This window comes from Eptesicus fuscus, chromosome 2 (genome assembly GCF_027574615.1).
Source record: "Eptesicus fuscus isolate TK198812 chromosome 2, DD_ASM_mEF_20220401, whole genome shotgun sequence".
In the NCBI taxonomy this organism is placed as follows: domain Eukaryota; kingdom Metazoa; phylum Chordata; class Mammalia; order Chiroptera; family Vespertilionidae; genus Eptesicus; species Eptesicus fuscus.
The window spans coordinates 42,857,692-42,876,024 of record NC_072474.1 but is presented as its reverse complement, the minus strand read 5'-3'; the positions used below and the strand labels follow the sequence as shown (position 1 = coordinate 42,876,024).

Sequence of the window (18,333 nt, the reverse complement as noted above, 5' to 3'; positions counted from 1 at the left end):
AATGGGACCCAGACAAATACACTGTCTTGTGTATAAAGGGTGGCCTTTGCTCTTAAGGCATGTTTTTCTGGTGTCTCAGTTCAATGCCTGGAATGTCAACAAGGTCTTTCCATTTGAGTTGGGCTGGAACGTCATCTTCCAACACTGGGTAACCCAACCTCTAGCATCCTCACTCCACCCTAGATTATCGCAGCCGTCTGCATCAGGCCTCGCAGAGTCTCATCCTGCACAAATGCAGTCCAAGGAACACTGGGGAACATCCTCTGATGAGTATCTGGTGCCTCAGCTCTGTGCTGCGCCCTCCTTTCCGGTAAGCACTATGCAGGTCTCGGCAGGTCCAGCAGCCCCCAGATCCAGGCTCTGCCTCCTCAGCGCAACAGGACCAATATGTTCCACTTGGATTCCCACAGGCTGTGCTGTGGTCTGGAAACTACCCCAGGCACCAGACCAGGCTAAACAGGGGGTTCACTGTGTGTGCTCCCCAGCTCTCAGGATTCTGCACACTGCCTTCACACAGGTGTTTCACATACTTCATCAATTTTATACTTGTTTTCAGCAAGAGGACAAGTCCAGTATCCATTACCCCATTATGACCAGAAGCAAAAGTCTACATATATTTTGAAAGTGATAAGGAACATAATTTTTGTGGACAAACAGGCATGGGTTAGGAGAGAAAATGATGATTCCAAGATCTCTGAAGGAACTGGGATCCACTGAGATAGAGGAAGCTACGGATAAAATAGATTTGGAGGGCTAAAACGAGACAATTAACATTTTAGGCATGTTAAGTTTGAGCTGTATGTTAGAGATTCAAGGTGGTAGGATATATATGGGTTTGGAGTTCAGAAAAGAGATGTGAACTACAGATAGATATTTGAGTATCATCAGCATAGAGACATCTAAAGCAGGGTTAAAATACATACTTTTAATCAAGTTGGAAAACAAGTAAAGCTAAATAATATATCATGTGAGCATATGTACATGTGATGAAAATGTGCATGTATGTGTGTAAAGGTAAGGAAAGAAAAAGTACAACATTCAAGACTGTGATAACTGAAGAGGGAGGAGAATGGCAGGAGAGTTATTTTGGAAACTGTGGTGTTTCTAGGACTTAAGACTTTGACTCACAAAGAAAAAACCTGGCTCAATAAATATGATTCTCTGTTTATCATGTCAGTCACAGACCTTTTGTGGTTCCCTAAATTCAAAGTCAGTGACAAAGCCGACACTGAAGTGCATAGTGATCAATCTGCTTATGTGAATGAAAACTGGCATAAAATTTCTGACAAGCATGTTGGCAAATGTCAAAAACCTAAGCAATTCCAATTCCAGATGAGATTGATAGGAGAAGCTGGAAGATGCAAGTTATATTTCTCAGGTCAGAGGCAATTCACAGTTGTTCACTCAATAATTTTCAAAGGTAACAAATATATAAATAATCACAACTTAATAAACCAACTCATGGACCAATGATAACAGTGCACTCATACACCATATACCACAAATTATGATTAATCTAATTCTGTGCATCTGAGGTCCATGCAAGTTTGTTTTACAAAGCAATATTGATTTATGCTCCCACCATGTTTTACTTCTTCAAAGTAAATGAAGGAAAACTTTATTAAGGTTCCTAGTTCCCAACAAACTTAAAGTAGATAGGGTGTCAACACAGCATTTAAAATAAACCTAAAAAAAGAAAACACATTTCTTAAATAGCTCAAGTTTTACCTACTCTGGTTCAAAGGGTTCCTACCTCACACTGCTTAAATATGTTTCAAATTACACAAACCACAAGATTTTGTATTCATTACACAAGCTGGAAGAAAATTAAAGGATGTCTAAACTTCACAAAAATATTCACAAGATCTAAGATTTCCACAACACTGACTATATTTTTAAAGTTTTGCTTAAAATGTTTTTTTCCTGCCCTTTTATATTTTATTGTGCTTAACTAAAACATGAATACAGCTCTTTAACAGGAAAGACTTTTGTCAGTTAGTTTCTTGACTAAGGAAACTCATTCATTGTCTGAAAAAGATAATACGCTCCCTAAAAGACAACTGTCAAAAATAAACAAATAGTGAAATAAAAACTTGACAAGAAAAAAAGACTTGTAGATGGTATTTTAGCCCCAAGTATTAATAAGGTATATATTTGCTGATCTTCACTCTTTTGAATACAACTTAATATAAGCCAAAATAAAGAATTAAAAGGGAAACATCTTCACTGAAATGATTCTTTTTGTCATTAGACAAAAGGCAAGATCTTTATTCAATATCTGAAATCAGTGACTTATTTAAAGTTGCATTTAAAAGTAGACTAATTAAAGGAGATAGGTGAAAGAAAAAAGGACTATTTTCCTCTAACATATTTCCCACTTCCTAGAAACTGTTTTTATTAGCCAAATTAAAAGAAAACAAGAAACAATCCGAAGTGACCAGTGAGTTAACATTTTAAAAATAATCAAAACCATTAACAAAAATGTACATACTGGGAGTAACTCATCCCTATTGAAAGAAAAATCTATACACAGAAATCATAAAACTAAAAGTGTATGTAACAAACATTAATTTATATAACAGAACTTTAAAATACTCTATCACCTCAAATAGTACAATAACTGAATTGTTTGGAAACTGTGGTATTTCTAGGACTTAAAGACACAGGTTAGCGGAGAAAACACCTGGTTCAATAAATACACCTCTCTGGGTGTAGTGTTAGTCACAACAACCTGGGATGGGCTCCAGAGATTCAAACTCGGTGATAAAGCAGACATCTACATGCACATGACCACCTGCCTGAATATTATACTCTTTTACTCCGCTGATGTCAACGAAAACTGGTATAAAATTTCTGAAAGGAATGTCAAAAACCTAAGCAATTCCAGAAATTATCTTGAGAACAGTATGCAAAGATGTTCATTTCAGGATTCATCACAGGGCTGTTAATAATAAAAGACAGAAAACAACCCAAATCTCCTTCAATGGGGTGTGGCTGTTGATTAAATTGATTTCCTAGCACTAGAAAACTGTGCAGTGATTAAAATATACAGTAAAATCAGCCGTGGATGATGTGGCTCAGTTGGTTAGGCATTGTCCAGTGCACCAAGAGGTTGCCGGTTGATTCCCAGTCAGGGCACAAGCCCAGGTTGCAGAGGATGATAGTAGGACTGAGTACAAATGCCAAGTGCTAACTAATACTGACATTCAATAATTATCTCACTTCACCTTCAATTAAGGTTTGAGAACTGCCTTATCAAACTGTGTATGTATTTTCAATTTTTCTCAATTAAAAATACTGAGGATAATATTTTTTTAATCCAGCTAAACTGACCAATTTCTTTACATATTCACACCAAAATTTTATTTTATTTAAGTGTAATAAATTTTATTAAAGTCAATATTCCGTAAGGCAAAACTCTGATGCTCACTTGGTTTATAAAAGAACTTCAGGCACAGAGACATTTTTAATGTAAATTTGCACATTTCCTGTTCCAAACTATCAAAAGTGCCTTTATTTTAACACTACTAAAATTCTTTAGAAAGTTATATCCATTACCTATTCTTGTTGGGTAAAAAAATTAATACCTCCATTCATCTTATGAATTCCATGACAAAATACCGTTCCTTTCTTTGTACATTACATTAGCACATCACTCTAGTATTAATCTATTTTCTATAAATTCCAAGATCATAACAGCCTGTCTCTTGATTTCTCAGCGGTAGGAATCATTTTAAGCTCTTCAAGCTGACTGAGCTGCTTATACCGCATCAAGGCCTACAACAAGACAGGACGTCAGAGCAGGAAAGAAAATACAAGTTAGTGTATTCAGAGAAAAAATAGTATAGATTACCTAACTATAAAAAACCAGGCTAATAGAAAATATTAAAACCTGATGCTGCTTCAATAACAACAGATTTTCAGCTGAAAATCTATAAAAAATCAGGAGAAAGAAAAAGGACAGTCTTCCCCCATGAGAAGCATCCTAAAACACCTGTAAAATCTACAATATCTCTGAATTCAAATAGTCATTTCAGTTCTCAAGCTAAAAGTATATAAAATATCAGACTATACAGATCCCAATTATTACTTTCAAAATAAATCGACAGATCTAAAATGTTTTTGTGGTACTGACCCAAAATTGCTTATCCAAAAATCTGAAATCTAATTTTTTTCCAATTTTCTTGAGATATAATTAACATGTAACATGTTCTATAAGTTTAAGGTGTGAAACATGATGACTTGATATATATATTTTGTGTGTGTGTGTGTGTGTGACATGATTACCATAGAAAGATTAGTTAACATATCCACCTGAAATTCAAAAACCTAGTTTTTTAACTAATTTAGTAGCAAAACCTGATCAAAACTGACATGAAGTTATTTATGGGTTTTACTGATCCCACTCAGTGTGAGAAATCATTCACACTGCTACAGAAATTTCTATGTTCTCTATGTCCCAGACCCACCCGTAGAATTAAGTAATACATGACCCCAAATAGTTTGGATAAGAGATTGTGAATCTGTGTCGCACTGCTCCAGAAAAATGAATAAAATAAATAAGCACAAGACAAAATTATCAAGGATGCCAGAGGGGGCCAAAGGTTACAATTAAAACTTGAGAATCTATGACTCCCATAATTAGGCTCAGATCTCAAGAATAACGTCCCTTTAAGCTATCAGAACTCTTGCAAGTGTTTATAGGCAGGAACAGATTTCTAACCTAACACATGTTACTGCTCCAGACAGATACTGGATGAAAGCATGAACTAATTAACTGACTATACGGGCATCCAGGTGGCAACACAGTAGTTCTGTGGTCGGCAGTTAGATAGACATGAGCAGAGCAAGCATGATGGGCCAGGTACACAAGGTCACCAGGGCAACCTCTCAGATAGCTGACCCTCCCCGACCCAGTTCCGACCCTCCCAACGTTTCCTCCCCTGGCATGTCGATAGTCATGGGGTAAAACCCCTTTGGAGAAGGAACAAGGGATGGAAGAGTGGCCTCATGCGACTCCCATGTGAACCCTTGCACAACCACTCCCTTAAGCATTAACCCCTAGGGAAAACATCTAGGCTTCAGCTGTCTTTCAGCTCCAGGCCCAGAAAAGCAACAAAACCAGACGAGCAATACGATGGCTGACATCAGGACCAGCTGCAATAACTAATGACCCCTGTCCTGGTGCTGACCAACCAGTGGAGACCACACCCTGAAAGGACACACCTGGAAAGCTGATGAATATTCTATTGAGATCCTTCCCTGGGAAATCCCCTAAAATCCCCACCCTTAACATGGAGGACCCATCTATGGAGCACGCCATGCCTTTTCCACTCCCTTCCCCCAGCAGTATTTTCCTTGTCTCTCTCTCCTAAGCGCCAAGGGCCCTTCTGTTGCCTCTGTAAGTTGTTTCTCTTATAGTTTGAGTCTTGGCTCTGAATTCTTTCTTAGCCAGAATTCAAGTACCAAGGTTTCTGAACTGAGGTCCAGTCTGACTCTAGCGGGCTAACACCTAGTGCCCCACCTTAGCTGAGGCTTTGTTTTCTGTGGTTTCAGTTACCTGCAGCCCACCACAGTCTGAAAATATTAAGTGGAAAATTCCAGAAAGAAATGGTTTGGCGCACCATTCCATTCTGACCAGTGTGATGAAACCTCATGTTCTCCCACTCTATCCGCCCAGAACATAAAGCCCTTTGTCCAGAATCTTCATGCTGTACAGGCTCCCTGCCCGTTAGCCACTTACTGACCATCTCAGTTATCGGATCAGCTGTCATAGTATCACACTGCTAGTGTTCAAGTAACTAAGTAAAATTTAAGTATTTTAATTAATGAGGGCCCAAACGTGCAAGAGTAGTGATGCTGGCAAATTGGATATGCCAAAGAGAAGGTGCTTCTGTTAACATGGTAATGAGCTAGTTGTTAACGTTAATAATAGCAAAGTAGCAAAGGGAAGGCCAGACATTATAAACACGGTCATCTGGGCAGCTTCACCAGGAAGCTACAACATCACACTCTCCAGGGAAGCACCAATCTATTCCCTGCAAATCACTGGGGAAAGGGGTCCAACAATGAGGAAGATGGACACATGGGCAGTAACATCTGGGTAATGCAGGGAAGATGTTTGCCTGTCAGTCTAAGCTGGAAAAAAAGATAACTGGCTAGAGGGGGTGGAGCCACTGCAAACACACAAAATCTTAGAAGGTTAAAATGCACAGACAAGAAATTCTCTCTAGAATCTCTTGTTGCTCTCTTGTTCTGTGGCTTTGTTCCTGCTTCCTTGTACTCACCTCTGTTCCCTCCATAGCCATGTGGCCCCAAGAGCCGCATAGCCCATGGCCATGCACCCCACAGCCAATGGACTACAGCTGTGAACACAAGCTAACCTAGCCAGATACTGGACTCGACTGTGCAAACATAAAACGGAAACTCTGGGCAATGGCTTTAATCCCAGCCCTGATGAAGACACAGCTGGACTTTTTCCTTGGCAGGACAGAGGGAGATGGGAACTTGGAAACTCAGAGGTTTGATTCCACAGAAATAAAACTTTCCATGATACCTCATCCTCCTGTGGGGGCCTGCAGAAATTCTTATTCCAGTGGCACCCCAAGAAGCCCACTTCCACCGGCAACCAGTGGGGACACAGAGGACACCCCACAGATAACACTTCCTTCAAGTGGAACTGTATATAGGTATAGGAAAAAAATCCTATCCTATATAATAAAAGGCTAATATGCAAATCAACCGAATGGCAAACCGGCTGGTCGCTATGACGTGCACTGACCACCACAGGGCAAATGCTCAATGCAGGAGCTGCCCCCTTGTGGTCAGTGCACTCCCACAGGGGAAGCGCCACTCAGCCAGAAGCTGGGCTCACAGCTGGTAAGCGCAGCGGCGGTGGCAGGAGCCTCTCCCGCCTCCACGGCAGTGCTAAAGATGTCGGACTGATGGCTTAGGCTTAAGCCGTCAGTTGGACATCCCCCGAGGGCTCCCAGACTACAAGAGGGTGCAGACCGGGCTGAGGAGCGCCCCCCGCCCCCCCAACCACCACCATGCATGAATCTCGTGCACCGAGCCTATAGTTAGTATATATAGGGCTCAGCCCTATTCATGATTTCAGGCATCCACTGGGGCACATCCCCTGAGGATAAAGGGGACTACTGTATGTTCCTACCATCCCTGTTTAAGGGCACCTGCTCACTTACACAGAATCAGTCTCTATCAAGGAGTCATTTAACAAGGCATGGGTAGCTTTCATGGCAAAGAAAAGTTCCTCCCCGCAACAATGTGTTTTCTCCAAATTCAACAGGCAGTTCTCATCTGAAGGTCTTAAACCAGATTATAGCTGTTAGTTGTACATATCCACATTCCAAAATACATCTAACTTTGACGTAACAGGTCTTAGAAAGCATTCTCATCCTTTACAAAAATAGATTTAGTAATATGGTAGAAGGGACAAACACAACTTCTACAGGCAATTAATACCCCACAAAAATATAAACATAACATCTTTTTAGCATTAGAAAAGCAACTCTCCCTCCCCATGCTGCCCCCACCCACCCAATTCCTAAAATGGAACTTAGGAATCAAGCCATTAAGTCTTTACAGACTGGAAAGTCAGGGACATCCTGGTGATAACCAAACAGGCTTGACAGCTGCTCGTTGCTCTGAAAAGCATTTGTGCGAGGGAAACAAATCTGGTACCAATGCCTTCTAAATGACCTACAGACAATGGTTAAAGGAAGAGTCACTGTTTGTTTGTTTTTAATTATTAGTTAGCAAAGAAGCATTACTGGCAGACTCTTTCCTGATGTCACTGGAAAAGCTACAAAAAAATGAGTGCTGTCCTTTTTGTTTATTACCAAAAAAAAAGCAAAAAACACAAAACAAAAAAAAAAAAACATTCACTTAAGGCTGTGAATAAGCCAAATAAGTCAAACAAGTGAGGTGGTTGAGAAAAAGAAATGGATAGCTTTCATAAGCCGCTCAATCTCGGAGTTTAAATCCTGCCAGGTCATAAACATTAAAACACTTAGCGGTTTAAAATATGAAGATGTTTACTAGTATGCCTACACTCTGCTCTTTAAAAGATCCTTTTACTCACACACCAGATCTGATGCTTCCTGACAAGAACCGCACCTCTGAGCCTATACCTGGCACTCCAGACAGGCATCGCCTGCCAGATACAACTCGAGGTGCCTTTGTAGCTCTCTAAGCCCTGCGAGCTCTGTGCAGGCACCGAGATTCCATGCCTTTCCACAGACTGCCAAGGCACAGACCCCTTAGGGGCTTCCACACAGCAAGGAGCACAGGCCAACCCCTTCTGCATCTTGCTGGATGCAGGATCTGACACTCTCTCCTTGACCTAACTCTAGTCAGGCTCTTCGAAGCCCTCCAGGCCTTGACCTTCAGTGTGCATCCTTGTCGGGCCTGAAATGCCCAGCTGTAGCAAAAGTCTTGCTAACTGGAATTCCTCATCCACCATATCTGATCCAGTTCTTCATCCCCTACCCGCACCCCCAACGTGATACTTGGTCTGACTGGCCCACTTTCAGCAAGAATCCTGCTTGGTCTGTTTAACCAGAATAATCCCTTGACTGTTATTTCCGATGTTGCCTCATAGTAGTTTTCCATCCATACCCCCCACTCCCTCCTTGGCTATAATTCCCCCCACCTGTCTGTCCATGCCATATTTAGAACCGAGCCCCATTCTATGCTGAGGTCTCTTTTCCTCTATGGTAATAGTTCCCGAATAAACTCTACTTTCCTTGCCCTAGCTGGTTTGGCTCAATGGATAGAGTATTGGCCTGCAAACTGAAGGGTCCTGGGTTCGATTCTGGTAAAGGGCACATGCCCAGGTTGCGAGCTCGATCCCCAGTAGGGGGCGTGCAGGAGGCAGCCGATCAATGATTCTCTCTCATCATTAATGTTTCTCTCCCTCTCCCTCTCTGAAATCAATAAAAAAATATATATTTTTTAAAATCTACTTTGCCCATTATAACCACTAACCTGCTTGTAGCTTCACTAACCTCATCATTCAATGGGAATAAAACCCATCTCATGGAGCTTCTGTGGGGAGGAGGTTATACAATGGATGCAAAGAATCTGTTCAATGTGTGACACATTAACAGGCACTCAAAAAGGAGTTATTTCATTTTCCTTTTATTTATTATTGATTTTCATATTTTTATGTACTATCAAACACCAAAGAGCATTCCAAATGAGAGGATATATGTTCTGATAAAGTTTGTTAGGGAGCAGGTCATTCCAGGCTCTCTGTCCAAACCAAAATTCTAGGGCCTCACACTGACTGACAGGTAGCTTTGAGGTGTAGGCAGCCCCCTTGGTGTGGGGACAGAATCCTGGGGATATTGAGAACTTGCAGCAAAAGTACTTTGTGGGTGTTTTTAAGGCAGCTGATGCTAATTACCATGTACTATCACAAGCTACGCAATGTGCTAACTGATGTACATTATCCCATTCACTCCTCACAACACAAAAACTATATCTAACTGAGGTAGCTATCATAAGAGTACAAAAAGCAAGAATACAGGCACACCTCATTTTATTGCACTTTTCTTTACTATGCTTCGCAGATATTATGGTTTGTTGCTGTGTGTGTGTGTGTGTGTGTGTGTGTGTGTGTGTGTGTGTGTGTTTTCACGAATTGAAGGTCTATGGTAATCCTATGTTGAGCAAGTCTATCAGCGCCATTTTCCAACAAGATCAGATAAATGGTTAGCATTTTTAGCAATAAAGTACTTTTTAATTTAGTTATGTACACTGGGGTTTTTTTTTAGACATAATTCTATTGTACATTTAATAAACTACAGTGTAGTGCAAACATAACTTTTCTGTATAGTGGAAAACAAAAATATTCATGTGACTCTTTATTGTGATATTAAATTGCGGTGGTCTCGCAATTATCTCTGAGGTATGCCTGTACAGATTATATAAAGAATATCATAACCCACAGCTCTAGGCTATGATAATCAAAAAATAAGTGAGAGACATTATATCAGAGATTCCCCCTCTAATGAATGTCAGTAGGGCCATCCTAAGTCACTATTTTGGAACATCTATAGGAGATTTTAAGAATTTGTTTCCAGACTGTTTTCAAAGAATATATGACCACATATTTTTTAAATGCAGTACTATTATATTCTATATAATAAAAGGCTAATATGCAAATCGACCAAATGGCGGAATGACCGGTCACTATGATGCGCACTGACCACCAGGGGGCAGAGGCTCAAGGCAGGAGCTGCCCCTGGTGATCAATGCACTCCTACAGGAGGAGCATCGCTCAGCTCATGACTGGTGAGCGCAGTGGCGGGAGCCTCTCCCACCTCCGCCGCAGGGCTAAGGATGTCCAACTGCAAGGAGCGGGCCTAAGCCATCAGTCAGACATCCCCTGAGGGCTCCCGGACTGTGAGAGGGTGCAGGCCAGGCTGAGGGACCCTCTCCCCCAACCCCCGAGTGCACGAATTTCATTGCACTGGGCCTCTAGTAGTAAAAACATGCTGTGGAAGTTAAATACATCGCCCTGCGGCCAGACGGTCTATAGACTACTATGTAACCTTGAACTACTTTTTTGAGTCTCCGTTTCCTCACCTTTAAATTGAGAACAGTAATAGGACCTCCCCTCAATGTTGTTTTAAGGATTAAGTTAGCTAATACATGTAAAAAACCTGAAATATGCCTGACAAATACAGCAAGAGTACAATAAAAGTGGGCTTATTATCCTCTATTTCTCAATCACTGTATTGGACAACTCATTTACCATGCTCCATTTCCTCTTCAGGTTCAATGAAAACATTTTTGCAATTGCTTTAGAAATAGTAAAAGTATTACAAAATGCTTGGCCAAATAGTCTAGGCTAAAGGACAGAAATGGCTGAAATGAAAAAGTACAGGTAAAGAAATACACTGCAGATGGAAGTGTAAAATAGTACCACCCACTGGAAAACTGACTGACAGCATGCACTGAAGCTGAACAAATATAAACCCACGACCCAGCAATGCTACTCCCAGGTACACCAACAGAAATGTGCACTAAAACTTTCATACCGGCACTACTCTTAACAGCAAAAAACTGGAAACTGACCAAAAGCCTATCACAGGGAACACTCCACAGTTCTGAGAATGACTAACCTCCAACTAACTACACACAACAATAAGGGCAAGTTTCACAAACAAAATGTAAAGTGAAAGAAGCCAGACACGAGCGAGTATAGAATCTAATCTAATAATAGACAAATATGCAAATTGACCGCACCTTCGCTACACCTAAGCCACGCCCACCAGCCAAGCCATGCCCACCAACCAATCAGGACGAGTATGCAAATTACCCCAACAAAGATGGTGGCTAATTTGCATATCAAGACAGTGTCGAAAGAAGCCAAGAGCTGCAGAAGGGAGTAAAGCTTCAAAGAAGCAAGCAAGCCAGGGGGGGAGGAGAAGGGAGGAGAGAAGTCAGGGCCGGGGGCGAAGGGAAACGCAGGCGGGCTGGAGGAGAAGGCGGGGCGGGCGACAAGGGCGGAGCGGAGGCAGGGCCAGGGGCGAAGGGAAATGCAGGCGGGCTGGCCGAGAAGGCGGGGCGCGCGACAAGGGAGGAATGGAGGCAGGGTAGAGTGCAGCAGGAAATCCTATTGCAGGATTTTTCCTGCAACGGGAACACTAGTTCTAGCTATAAAAGGTGTTAGAACAGGCGGGACTGGATGCTGGGATGCACCGCCCATGCCCTCCTTGGGAAGGAAAGATCATCCCCAGCTGTTAGGAGCTCTGCCAGCACACACCAGGCAGCTGTCCGCCCTCTTTAGAAGCTGCCTCTCCAAGAGCAGCAGCCCCAAGGCCCGCCCCTTCCCGAGCAGCCAATCACTGGTGAACAAGGGGGTATAACCAACTATTTCTTATGCAACTTGGAACATCTCTGAAGGCCTTTCCAGAACTCCACCGGGGATCAACTAGGCTTCCACTAAGACTGAATCACAAATCAGCTTTCCCACTGCCCAACCCTGCCTCTTTCTTTCCCTTCCCTTCCATAATCACTGACCCTAAGTACTCTCCCTAATAAATGTCCTGAACCCTAATCTCGCTCTCAGAGTCTCTTTCCCAGAGTATCCAAACTACAACCAAGCAAACTGGATGGATCCAGGATGTGAGAGGTGAGGACAGTGATGACTACTGGGGAAGGGCAGGTAATGCAGAGGAGGGGGAAGGAAGAAGAACTTCTGGGGTGTTGTAGTAGTCTTTTTAAAAAATATGGGTGCTGGTTGTATGAATATGACCAAATGGGGGAAATTCATTGTATTGTGAATGTGACTTTTCTGATGTACTATAATTATACTTTAATATGAAATAAAAAGAAAATAAAACAAAAACTAGAAAATGATCAGAATGGGGCAGAACCATAAAGAACATTCAGTCCCCCCTCTGTGCATCCCTTAAATAACCATTTACTGGGAACCTAGCGCAGCCCAGAGATGGCTAACCCAAGATCGAAAACCAGCTGGTGGCAAACCAGGTCCACATCCGGGCCTGGCCTCCTCGACAACAGGCTTCTCCTGCTTTGTCCAGACCATGTTCTCACGGGCGACAATGGGAGTCGAATCTGAGGCCTCCTGCCACCAGCCTGCCAAGCAGGCAGTTCTGCCTTGCACGGAGGAAGATTATCAGGTGAGCCAAAATGCAAGCACCCAAAGGTACCTTAGGTATCTCCACCTTTGAGTCTTCCTGTAGAAACATACCCTGCTCTGAAGTCAGAAGACATGAAAATCTTCCTAATGTAGATAAAACAGCATGCTTGACTCTCAAGAAAGGATTCATTACAGCTGGCTGCATTTATTATTTACCTATCCGCTCACTCCCACCTTCTAAAAAGCAGTTTTTAGTTCATTTAGTTAATAAAATGTCCTGTCTCTTCTCCTTTTAGAGACTAAGAAACACAAAGAGGAAAAATATGCCCTGAATAGGGAAGATAAATTCCTTCACTTTCCTATCTGGCTCTTAATGAGGTTTTTATCATATACCCATTTCTGATGCTAAACTCACTTGGGTCATTTCCTCATTGAAAACCATTCATCCTATAATTTTGGAGAACTTCAGACTAAAGGATTCCCTTTAGATGATGACCACGACAATGATGATGATGATGCTAATGATGGAGATAGGACCAAAGGAGAGATTGAGGAACTACTGCAACAAAATTGTTACTTTATTTCCAAAACAATTTTAGTTCTTCTCTGAGATGTAAAAACTAAAGGTTGTGAGTGATCTCTAGGAAACTCAAAGGTCTATCACTACCCAATATTCATGAGCATTGTGCAACAACAAAGAGGGAAGAATGTGAGTTTTACCTGCATTACTTTGGCTGGATCCAAGAGAAGAGTTAATCTTCAGTGTGTGGTGACTGCTGATTTTTGTTTGCCTGTTTTTCTTGGAAAGAGGTAACAGAGCATACAACCCCACAACTAAGCTCCAATCAAATTTTTTGGGCTCGCCGAAACCGGTTTGGCTCAGTGGATAGAGCGTCGGCCTGCGGACTCAAGGGTCCCAGGTTCGATTCCGGTCAAGGGCATGTACCTTGGTTGAGGGCACATCCCCAGTAGGGGGTGTGCAAGAGGCAGCTGATCGATGTTTCTCTCTCATCGAGGTTTCTAACTCTCTATCCCTCTCTCTTCCTCTCTGTAAAAAATCAATAAAATATATTTAAAAAAAAAATTTGGGGGGGGGGCTTGATCCCAAAAAATAACTAAACATGCTTGGATTTCCTTTTAAGCTTTTTTTCTTTCTTTCTTTCTTTTTTTGGAAGAAGACATCACAGAGGAGTATGTATAACTAAATTATTTAACCCTTTCTAAAAGGGTTTGTCTCCCAGATAAATTTGACCAAGAGTCGAAAAAGAATACATAAGAACATGCCTTCCACTCTTTAGCTTGCACACCCAACAAGAAGCTGGCTAGGAATTTCCCACTGTTTTTTAGGTCATTCATTCATTCAACAATTATTTTTTGAAAGCCTACTCTACCTTCCAGCAAAAATCTATTTAAGTCCCCCTTATATAGAGATATAAAAATATCTCAAACTATCCCTTCTCGCCCCTTAGTAGAATGCTAGAACCCTCTCCCACTCAAATCAAGAAGCAATTTTACACCCTCACTCTATTATGCTCCAGTCCTTCACAAAAGAACAGATGAAGAATGTCCCCCGACTGTTTTTCAGACATTCTTCCTACTGAAATACCTTTGGCCCTTCCAAAATTCAGAAGAAGAAAAAATCAGAGCAAATCTGTTTCCTGGGAAGAGGGACTCAGGATTTAGTCAAAGGGATGAGACAGGTGCCATCTGAGCTGTGTCTGTAACGTGGCCAGCAGTTACAAGAGGTGCCTGTGTCACACCTTTCCGAGCTCACCAAGCCCTTCGTCTACAGAGAACGTGTTCCACAACTGGGACCAAGGACTGCAACAAGAGCAAGGGGAGCATGCTCCTCCCTGCCCGCCCTTCTCCACCCCTAGAGAACATCCCTGACAGAGCAGGAGAGCACTCCGGGCACACTCAGTGTTTGCAACAGACACACAGATCAGACGGGTGTGTGGCTGACAGTAGCTGTGTTCATGAGAGTGGTTTCCACACTGCTGCATGAAAATCTGAAAAGCAGTCTACCTCGGTTGGTCCAGCATACATCATGGGAGATGGGAAGATGGCCACCACCGTTGTTTCGGGATTCAGGACGCCTTCCTCCAGCACGGCAGCATGCTGCTTCATTCGCCACATCAAAGGAACATCGTCATCCTTGGTCCAGCCACCCAGAGGGTGCAGGAGGAGAACAGGGCGCCGGTAGCCCCTCTCTAGAAGTTGTTTATGGGTGTCCTGCATTAATAGAGCATGTCCGTTGTGCACTGGGTTGCGTAATTGAAATGCAAAGACAGCATCTGAAAAGAGAATTTTCAGAGTTAAGAGGAGCATGTTTCTAACAGATGACCTTGCAAAAGATAATTCTTGAAGCTCGATGCTTAGGAATAAGCAAACATGCATTCTCGGAATCAAAAACTAGTGAAAAACATGTACTGCTCTGACCACGCCAACATGACCTGCACGCCTACTGTATTTTTACTTTACAAATCTCACATGTTTGAGGATATGTCATAACATTGATGGGTTTATAACAATTACTTTCTGCATTCATGGGAAACTTGAGAATAACAATCATACTCTCGGGTCCTGACATCCTGGTTCTGCTGCTTACATGGATATAAATTCTTTGTCTTTGTCTTAACGACCCACCAGGCCAATCCCTCCATAGAAGCGGTCGCCAACCTTTAGGACCTCACGGACCACCAGTGGTCTGCGGACCACCGGTTGGCGACCACGGCTCCGTAAGACCTAAGACACTTCTTTATTAAAAGAATACAGTAAGGTGGAGACATTTATAATTCAAAAAATTTACTTGCTATCCAAACATGTGTATTTATACTGATTACTCTGCTTGACTGGAACCCTATCTGGCTTTGTGATGCCAGGTTGGGATTTTGGATTACAGCTGAGCAACACCAATATCCCTTACAAGGGCCATTGCTATTACCCAAACAATAGGAACTGCTAGATTCATTAGACTAACTCTGTATCTCGGGCTTACAACCCTGGCTTTATCCCTACCTGGGGCTTCCTATTAGGAGACCTTTCTGAGAAGACATGGTTCTTTGAGGTCACAGAGCAATCTCACAGAAGAAAGTGACAACCCGTCAGAGGAGCTCTGATACTGCCTTCACAACACCTGGCACAGCGCGTGTTCATCCAAGCCTGACTCTGAGAGAGGCACATCCTCCCCTCCCCTCCCCTGATAACGTTAAGCCAAGCAGTACAACGTCAACGTCTTCTCCAATCTGTTCTCAATTCTAACCCATTTCTACCCCATGACAAAATCCCAGGGGGGAAACTGTGGCACCTATTTAACTAGGGTTTTTTGGGCGCAACCTCTGATATTCTAAGATTTACAGCATTATGCTTTGAAGTTCCTGAAGTTACCGTTTATAAAAGAACAAGGCTGGTTTTCACCCAAGAAATAACTGATACTACATAAAGTACAAAGAACAAGAAAGTCTTGATACAAATATATGAGCATTTAAAACCATTCTGTTTTTAGGAGATAGGAGGAGGGGTACAGACCTGAAAGTTTTTCTGTCCTTCTGAATTCACTTCCATTTTTGTTTTCTTTATAATATAAAAAGATTCCCAAACATTCCTTTTGACCACCAAGTAGAACTCTGGAACTCCCTCTCCCAAGACCAAAAAGCAATTTTACTTTGGGACCCAAATGTACTGCAGTTCTTCAAAAAAGGGGAGATGAAGGATGACATTCTCCTGACATTAATATGAGTATGAATATTCCTCCACTTGGGGGACTACTGCCTGAACAACCTGCCATAGTGATTCTAGCCTAAATCTCATCACTTACTCAGTTCAGATCTCTTCCTCTCCTCCCTTCACTTTACGCTGCCCATTCTTTATAAACTGCCTTGAATCACAACAGAGACACTTACTAAGCACTAACAAATCCTACTCTAGGTTGCTGTGAGTCGCTGCACTGATGGGAAGGTTTGGGGTGGGGGAGAGGTGGGGCGGTCCCATGGGGAGGAAAGGAGACTCTGGCCCAGCACGAGCCTGGAGCACCAGGACCAAGGAGACACCTGCATGGTTCAGGCCAACAGGCCGGGGCCTAGGAGACAGACCATTTGATTGGGCCACTGCTTACACACAGGGAGGTACAGCAAATAAGTAAATATGTTGAGGATAATGGGAGCCAAGATTCATACCATAGGAGAAGGAAGGTATAAACACAGAAAGGAGAAAGGCTGGAACAGACCATGTGGAATTGGGTTATAAAGGAAAGTAGGGTGACTTCACGGTTTTCAGCTATTTAGATAGGCAGATACAGGGACAGATATAAATGTGAGTTTATGTATAATATGTGCAAATGTGTATTTCTTAGTTCTGTCAACTAAAAGGTCCTATAAGCGACAACTCTGCAGTGAGTTGACAATGAGCAAAACTGAAGCCCAAATTTTGCATTCTCTTTAGAATGGTTTTTACCAATACCACTCAAACAAATCAGCGCTCCTGGGCAAAATGACCGATTCTGGGGCTAGGGCAAGGAAAGTACAGTAAGTCCTCAACGTCGTCCAATGACGTATCATGAAACCAATTTTACCACAGGCTAATTGATTTTAAGGAGAGTTAATTTCCTAGGACCATGGTTGGCAAACTGCAGCTCGCGAGCCACATGTGGCTCTTTGGCCCCTTGAGTGTGGCTCTTCCACAAAATACCACAGCCTAGGCGAGTCTATTTTGAAGAAGTGGCATTAGAAGAAGTTTAAAAATTTGGCTCTCGAAAGAAATTTCAATCGTTGTACTGTTGATATTTGGCTCTGTTGACTAATGAGTTTGCCGACCACCGTCCTAGGACATCTCATCATTATAATGAAACTAGAGGCCTGGTGCACAAAATTCATGCAACAGGTAGGATCCCTAGGCCTGGCCAGCGATCAGGGCCTATTGGAGCCTTCCGCTGCCGGCAGGGGCCTTCCTTTGTTCCGCGCCGCCCCCTGGTGGTCAGCGCACATCATAGTGAGTGATCGAACTTGCGGTCAAACTCCCGAGGGGATACTTTGCATATTAGCCTTTTATATAGATAGATAAATGACAATGAAGTTATTCCAAGACCTGCTGCTCAACATGAGCTGAAACATCCTTTGTGTCATAAAGAAAGTGCTCAAAGAATGACAGGGGCATGTCAAAAGGACAAAGCAACCAGTCTGGTGAACCCAGAATAAGCTAAACATCAAAGTAAGTAATAGTAATGGATCGTACCCAACTGAGTAAAACAAGAATCTGTGAGTCCCTAAGAATAAAATAAATGAATAACCAATGGGGGAGAAGTGGAAATTCTACCTTATGGTAGAAAGTCAACTAATAAATGTAAAAGGAATGAAGGGATTAGAAATTCACCATCTGACAGTATTTGTATTGTGCTAAAACTAGCAGGTAAAAGTTTGATGACAACAGAATATTTATGGTCTAAAAATCTCTCCCCCAAAATACTTGTTAGTAAGTATAAAATAATTTGCTAACTTTATAGCAGAAAAAAACTGGCAAACACAATCTTAAGAGATAAAAACTAACTTTAGAAAAGGTGAACCTCATCTGTAACAGAATGAATAAAAACTGTGAGCCACCCAATATGAAGCACGAACTCTACTCCCAGCGAGTGTTTCCGAGTGAGGGAGTGTTAGCTCAGTGCTGGATAGGCAGCCTGTGTCCTCTTTAATCACGAACAGGAG

The 18,333-nt window shown here is 42.3% G+C and overlaps 1 protein-coding gene across 3 annotated transcripts in view; it reads right to left on the bottom strand.

Moving 5' to 3' along the window:
• Window positions 1-18,333, bottom strand: part of PAPSS1 (3'-phosphoadenosine 5'-phosphosulfate synthase 1) — a 99,986-nt gene that overhangs the window by 21,861 nt on the left and 59,792 nt on the right. For all 3 annotated transcript variants that reach the window (XM_028158613.2, XM_054726733.1, XM_054726743.1), the window contains one exon: window positions 14,660-14,928. In XM_028158613.2, coding sequence (XP_028014414.1) covers window positions 14,660-14,928 — 269 coding nt within the window. The remainder of the gene's footprint in view (window positions 1-14,659; window positions 14,929-18,333) is intronic.